Source organism: Asparagus officinalis, chromosome 7, assembly GCF_001876935.1.
Source record: "Asparagus officinalis chromosome 7, Aspof.V1, whole genome shotgun sequence".
NCBI lineage: Eukaryota > Viridiplantae > Streptophyta > Magnoliopsida > Asparagales > Asparagaceae > Asparagus > Asparagus officinalis.
In genome coordinates, this window is record NC_033800.1 from 131,978,485 (window position 1) to 131,986,480 (window position 7,996).

The following is a 7,996-nucleotide window of genomic DNA, read 5'->3' on the forward strand; positions in this document are numbered from 1 at the left end:
CATCGCTTCTTCTGGATTTGCGGTGATGGGTCGAAACTGAGCGCGGTCGATGGGGAACTAGAGCCGGGGTTGGTAACGGAGTAAAACGAAGCCCAGTTAGGGCCCACGTAAAAGTCGTTAGCCTCAGCTAAAAGGTCTAGGCGGAATCGGGCTCACTTAGCATACCGCTTAAATTAGGATTTCTATCAAAATGTAACAAGGGGTTATCACTGTATAATGGTGATGACATTACGTGAATGATTTTTTCAAAGTCATTGGTAACTGGTATGCTATAATTGAGTTGTTTAATTTCTTTTATTAGCCGGGTTAATTCACCACGTTGTGCTGTGACAGGGGGTGTTTGGTTCAATTTCTAGAAATTATAGGAAATATTTTCCACCTAAAATATGATTTGCTTGTATTTTTTAAAAAAATTATAGGAAAAGTTTTGAGAAATCAAAAAGTACCAATTTTCTTGTTTTTTGTACTTTGCTTGTTTGGTTCAAAACAAGAAATAACTTTATAGAAAATAACAAGATTTGGTAGATTTTTAATTAAATATGGTATGTGTCAGATTTCTGGTGATTTTCTCTCATTTTGAGAGAAAATTATTTTTTGTAAAATTTAGTAGGTTTTGATATTTTATAAAAAATATTTTTGTAAATTTTTTTTTGAACCAAACACAATTTACAGAAATCTCTGAAAAACTTTTAATTACAAATTTACCATTATCAGATATTTTGAGAAAAGTTTTCTCAAAAAGTGTGCAACCAAACAGCCCCTAAGAGTAAAACCCTTCCCTATCCTGAGCATAAATGAGATTTTGGTAATAGAAAATTTCTTCTGATCTGGAAAAAAAAATTGAATTTGATAACAGATATTAACATCACTTAGTTACATGCAGACGATATTAGACCAAATCCTAGATGCGCCGCTACAGCACCAACTCTTTTCTGATTATGATTAATAAAGCATTTGAGCGCGCAGATCATCAAGTATAGTCAGATCTCAATTTAAAAGCAAAATAACCCCATAATTTAGCTAATATTTGACCTTAATATTTTTATTTTAAATTTTACGTATATAGTATCAACCAACTTTGTACTTGTGACGACCCTTTTGCATGTAGATAAAATTTAAAAGGAAAACTCACCCCAAAATAAGGGACTCCTGAGGGGACAGGTGATGTGTCAGCCCCTGGGGGCTTGATGCACTGTTCATAAACAGGGACTGACACATCACCTGTCCCCTCAATGATCCCCTATTTTGGGGTCCCTGTAGCAATACCCAATTTAAAAAGATCTCTTACATGTCCCCCTTTTATTTCAGTTCGTTAAAGTTCAAATTGCATTATCGTAAAAGAACAAAGATATATGGAAATAAACCACAGTGGGCCTGAACTAACAATAATATACACATATAACTTATCTACTAAAAAAGAAAACCATAAGTGAGTCTGGAACGCAATTTTAAGGAAACCATAGCAAGTCTGGGAAGAGCCTTGAGACTAGAATTGGCAGCTACTAGTCCCACATTAAACTCAATTCATCCATCATATACAAAAATTTTTATAAGTACTCAAATAGAATTCCATAATTTTTCACAATTTTTAAGGAAGTTAATAAAATTTGGAGTTTAGACAAACAAAAAGAAACCTACTATATAACCCTTGCTGGAGTACTAAGCCACCCATCAGAAATTTATTCAAGATACAGGCTAAACTTCACTGATGAAAGGGCATAAACAAAACCATACTAAGATTCAAATATACAGATATGCTTACTCCAAATACATAGTATCCCAGTTGCATCGGGGGCCATCTAAGAAGCATAAACATTAATTGTACATAAAGCTCTTGAAGACTAGTTTATGTGAGTTACAGTTCATTAGAGTATAGGCACTCATCCACAAGTTGGCGAAGGTTGGGGTTTTCAAGTGCAGCAGCAACTCTCTCTTTATCGTTCAACTGCTTGTTAACTGCAATTCCATATCCAATGTAAATCAGGACCATGCCAAAGTAGTCATTGCACATAGGATCAGTTTAGTATACAGCTGACGGGTGTAATCACTTTAGCTCTCGGGTTGAAGGAAGTAGCTAGTAAATAAAAGAACCGAGTTACCCGCTTTGTTTAGTGCACCACTAGTATTCCAAGGCACACGATGCGTGCATGACACAGAACGTTGGAGTCGAATTCTTGAGGCCATGATATTTGTTTTGGATTTTTCAAAGTGTGAGGTCATATCTGTAATTGATTTCAAGTGTAATGGTAGTTTTGTAGTTCTTTCCAAGTGAGAGGACATTTTCTAGTTTTCTCCAAGTGTAAGGTCATTTTTGGCAGTTCAAAATTGTGGCTCACACAAACCAAAAGGAAGGCTTCTCTTAACATATAGTATACATGCAACTAGAACGATTTGTGTAGAACTACAAACTCCAATCAAACAGTAATATATTTTGATTGATGATAAAATGTGTCAACGGACTACGTAAAAGCATTATCTGTCTCAGACACTAAAGAGACTCCATATACGTACACTTCAAGAAACCTAGAATATGAAGATCCAAATGTCAGGGTGAGCCTACTACTTGTATGTGACATATTTTATGGCCAGTTTTGTTTGTCTTGTGATACTGTGGAAACTCATAAAACCTAAATCTGTAATGGAAGTTCAATAATCAGAAGCATTCCTCAGAGTCCCAGATCAGTAACAACTTACTTTTCTTCCTAGAAGTGAAGCAAGGTTCAGTAGTTATGTTTGTCAATTTAGAAATTAATAGAAAGTATTTTAAAGGATTCGCCGTTGCCTAAACTATATGCATGCCACGTCCTATATCTATCGTGTTCCCCTACCTTTGCCAGCTAGAGTAACAAGCCCCACTATCTGAAATTTCCATCAGAGGCAAACCTAGTCAGTATTCATAATGTATAATGGAGTAGAAATTCTATTAGGCCTCTCATAGGAGAAGCCTTCCAATGTCCACCACTTTCGAGCGCCGAGATTCCAACTGCCCACCAATCAATCTTTTGATTGGTTAGGATCTGTGCCCTCAAGGGAAACTCATATAATTTATAATTTTATACTATATATTAAGAGAAGCCCCCCTTTTGGTTTGTGTGAGCCACATTTGTAGAATGTCAAAAACGCCCTTACACTTGAAAACAGAACTATAGAGACATCCTCACACTTAGAAAAAAAATACGGAAATGTCCTCACACTTGAGATAAATCCAGAAAAGTCTTAACAAACCATTCATTCCCTTGACAATTCAACTATAGCACTTCTCCACATTCTGTGTCATGCACGCATCGCCTGCACTAGAATACTATTTTATAGTTAATTATATGCGAGGGACTTTCACTTCAAATTTCCTCCAACAAGCCAAATTCTATTTGGGAAATTATTAACAGAGGGCTTCAATATAAATAATTACTCCTAAGAACATTATCGTTCACTAAGAGACCAATAAATGCAGCGATGTGCCTGGTTTCAGAATCTCTGACATCGAAATGATGGAGAATACTAAAGTATTTTATGGTTTGCTAGAACAAGTATTTGAAACTGTAATTATGTAAAGAAAGAAATTTATACTACAGATTCCAAACAACTTCTGTAGGACAAGAAACATAAGCGTGGGGGTACTTCATGGCTCATATTTTTTTATAGCAACTTTGAAGAACCACACTTTTGTCTATTGAAGTACAAAAGTAGTTTTTTGCACTTTACTTATCACTACTCTAATATTAAGCGTAGGAGCTGAAGGTCTCTGGTGAAGAACCAACATTTAGTTATTTGCTAAGCTAACGCTATTATATGGATTTTCTTTAACATTGGGAGTCGTTGCATTTGAAACTTTGCTATTACTTAGGACGGTAATAGCCTTTCCTCCATTATCCAACTCATAGTGCAACCAGATGAGGGCCCCATATCCTTGAACAAGCCAACTATCAGGGAGAAAGTATTTTACATGTTAACATCCCCAAGCTACCAAAATATGCAGCCAAAATCTACTTTATGAAACCAAAAATTTTGATGCAGTAAAGCTCCTAAATACAGAAGTTAGAAGAGAGAGCTCAGGTTTTGGGGACACTGTCATTCTACTGTCTTGATTCATGTGCACAAGCATCACACTTACAGATACAGTTGGGATTAGATGTTCGAACTTATCTAGTTCCTAGTTCATTTGTGAAGTAATGACCACATTCAATTTTCACAAGAATCATTGTTAATTCCAAAGGATACAATTGCTCACAGTCAGTTTCAACACTGTACTCCTACGCAAAGAAAACTTTCATGCTCTCATATTTTAATTTTATTAATCTGCCTGCTTGTAACATATGACTCAATATTAATGACAATGTCTATGTCAGCACTTAAGAGGTAGAGAGGCTTCTGGGTAGAAAGGAGGTCACATGATGTAGAATGCGTTGTTGACGAGTTCAGAGTGGTTAGACCATCAGAAGCCCACCCCAAGTGGGGGCCTGGAAGGGTTTTTTTAACTTGCACATGAAGATCAGACCATACCTACCAATCCATAGGTCAGAATCATATACATATAATATATGAAAATCACATTTTTTTTCCACAATGGAGCCAACCAAACTGACCCAAGTTCAGTTTGCAACGATCGGATTCGCAGAATTCCCTCCAAATTCAGAGATGCCTGACTTTGTGTCCACTTTTTATTGTTTTTAATAATGATGGTAGAGTTTGTTTTGATTGAGAAACGAATCCGATTTGATCTCAAATTTCACCAAATGGCTTCCTCACTCTCAGTCTTTCTGCAGTAGTTTTGATATTTTCTATTTTCTAGCAATTTCATTCCTATTGGGAGTCTATTGAGTTTCTATTTAAGCAAAAGAGTGTAAATCCTAGACTTTTTTTTTTTGAGTAATACTATTCTTATTTACATAATTTTCTCGGGTTCGAAGGTTATTTCTTTGTAGATTCAAAGAGCCCCTTGGTGGATTCTACATCAGTGCATGTGTGAAGCAGTTCGAAATTTGATTATAATAAAAAAAGCAAGAAAACTGATTACTTCAGAGGAGCCAATTACGACATAGGCACAAGAGTCTTTATGACACAATCGACAATTCAATTCTTTCCCAGTGAACAGAGCTAAAATTTAGAAAAGTTAGAAGGGGGACATTGAATTTAATTTTCATCTAATACATACCAAGTGATGGAACGCGAAGGGGGACATTGAATTTAATTTTCATCTAATACATACCAAGTGATGGAACGCAATTAATCCTAACATTCATTAGTCAATTACCTGGTATATATGTGAACATAAAACTTAGGGATGTGTCCGTACCAATTATCAAGACTGAACCTACTAAACAATATAAATTTGTAAAATTCTGAAAAACTGGTTATTTGTTTTTTCCGTCTAGAGGGTCAAGACAAGGAAAAGTCTATCTGGTGGGTTATATTTAGATCAGAAACCCTACAAGACTGACGCAAGTCTCATTCTATCTTAAAGTACTCATCGGCCAAACCATATGAAATTTATCTCCAGATTTCATCAAATTATTGACTAATGACTATCATAAGACAGGAAAAAGAACCACCGTAAATCATCACTCATTTAAGTGAAAATTAGAGTAAGTTTTATAGATTTCGTATGAGAACCTGATTTTTCATCTGCATGAGATCCTGGAGATACATTGATGTCAACCTGCAGAAACTTTATGATCACCTTAAACTTACAAAGACAAAACGCAGACTTGCAAAGCATATACATAAGCTAGAAAGGGAGTTTCAGCAATTAAAACTGTAACAATGTTCCATACATTATGTTAGATGCCATACAACGAGTACACTAGTCAAAGGATATTGATCATAATATCGACACCGCAAATTCTCAAGTTCTTCAAATTCAATGTATAAATGATATGGCATATCACCCATAGGCAAATCCAAGTGAGTATAATCATATATCTCAAGAGAGCAAGTAGATCCCTTCAAAATAGAGTTAAAATGATCAATACATATCCTCACACAAAGTCAGTTCCAATATCCACTCTATAAATTCTGTGAGGCTTGGGTCACCGGAAAAGCATGGGTAGTGGGTACTGGGAGGTTCCCCAACCCCTAAAAGAAATTCACTCAACTAAAGTATGTAATGCACAAAAATCAGTGGGAAAAAGTTCATTTTGTACTCAGAGAGCTGTAGGAGCCAAGGAATCAAATGCAATGAAACAGAAAACTCAAATATTTTTGACATTGAGAACGCAACCAACAGGAAATAGAATAAGTGGAACTTTTAGGTTACATGCAGAAAGGATGCTCCCCTTAAGCTGTCTGTGAGGACAGAGATAAGGCACTACAATTCTACATTATCGCTTGACATATATTATTACAAAGCAAGATAGCACAATAACCTCATCCACTTACTGCAGAAGTGATTGATGTCTTTGATACCTTTATACGACAATAAGCACAATATTACAACAAACATGCGTTCAACTAATCTCAACTATTGTTGATATGTAAGGTATTCTGCCCGTATCATCAAATCTGCTTAGTGCTATAAACATAATTTCTTACAAATTTTTCATAAATATTGAAATTTAAAAAGTCCACTAGTAAAAAACAGCATCATGAAGCTCTTATGTCTGTCAACATTCAGGAAGACATCATCCAACAATGATTTCAATTTACATACAACTCTCAATTTTTTGGAAGATATTATCCTTTTTAACAATTATGTTACCAGTATATTTTTTATGATGGGATTTGAAAACTAACCTTGTAATGTGGAGGGAAGCATCGCATTAGCTTAACTCTCAAGCACAAGCCAATAACTGTTGCCATACTGCAGTGCTGAACAGTTGGAGTAAAAGTTATCCTAAATACAATTTATTAGTTATTAGTACTATCAGTATTGAAATGAAATGCAGATTATCATGCTTCAAAATCGTGAATGCCATTGTAGCTTATACAAAGACAACTCACTAGGCAATAGATATTACAATATTTCAGTAAGAGTTTGTCACAGAGGCATGACATTTATTGAAATTATCATCGTGGTTAAATATTGACACAAAGACAACTTACAAGGTTTTCATAGCACAATCATCGTGCTTGTCTGGTCTCTATGGAAAATTGGTTTACACTTTAATCTGGTCTCTATGGAAAATTGGTTTACACTTTACAGTAAATGCATCCGTTAAAAAAAAAGACAGTCTGCACAAAGTGGTTGTATGAATTTCAACAAATATCAAATGACTGCATACCATCCAGATATAACCTCGGTGTTGAGATTCATTTTTCTAATATATTCATCCTCTTCTTAACTCCAGTAACTAGTAGAACTCAGACTTGGATAATTTGAAAATTTTCATCTACGTACAAGCTTTCATCCATTCAGGGTTAGCTATGGAGCACAACGTAAGATGGAGAAATCTCCTCAAGAAAATCAGGACCCTTTCCGAAGTACTCAAAATATAATAACTAATAATGTGCATACAACAGGTGTATCATGTTCTGCAAAGTGGATGGTAAGTGAGGAGTGCTCTGGTGAAATAGTTTTTTTTTTTTTAAGTACACCAAACATTGCAACAGACATGTATTTTAGAAAAGGACAAATTTTGAAAAAAGACCAATTTACAAAATTAATTGCAAATTTCGACCCATTTTCAGCTTATTTGTTAAAATCGACCCAGTTTCAGCCATATGACTGAAACTGAGTCGATTTTGACCAAAAACTGTCTGAAACTTCACGGGACTTGAAGACTTGAAGTACCGTAAAGTTTAGCAGCCAGCTAATTAAGTTGCGTAACTTATTAGTTGGCTACTAAACTTCACGGGACTTCAAGTCCCGTGAAATTTGTTTATGTTCATGAAACTTCACGGGACTTGAAGGGAGACTTGAAGTCCCGTGAAGTCTCAGACCCATTTCCAAATAAGTTGCCATCTGGAAAATGCGGCCTGCAACTCCACAGGACTTTTAGGCTTTGCCTATAGAAGGCAAAGCCGACTGAATCACCCAAGCCCATACATACCCCTCACTCGC

The 7,996-nt window shown here is 35.6% G+C and overlaps 2 protein-coding genes across 2 annotated transcripts in view; one reads left to right on the forward strand and one right to left on the reverse strand.

Moving 5' to 3' along the window:
• Nucleotides 1,614–7,249, reverse strand: LOC109847778 (protein AE7-like 1). Its single transcript, XM_020417018.1, has 4 exons — nt 7,218–7,249; nt 6,730–6,838; nt 5,611–5,656; nt 1,614–1,956 (listed from the first exon to the last, which is right to left on the reverse strand). The coding sequence occupies exons 1-4, from the start codon at nt 7,247–7,249 to the stop codon at nt 1,856–1,858; spliced, it is 288 nt and encodes a 95-aa protein (XP_020272607.1). The 3' UTR covers nt 1,614–1,855.
• The window catches only part of LOC109847779 (succinate dehydrogenase [ubiquinone] flavoprotein subunit, mitochondrial-like), a 12,471-nt gene continuing 11,851 nt past the window's right edge, over nt 7,377–7,996 (forward strand). The window contains exon 1 of the mRNA XM_020417019.1: nt 7,377–7,481. Coding sequence (XP_020272608.1) covers nt 7,377–7,481 — 105 coding nt within the window. The remainder of the gene's footprint in view (nt 7,482–7,996) is intronic.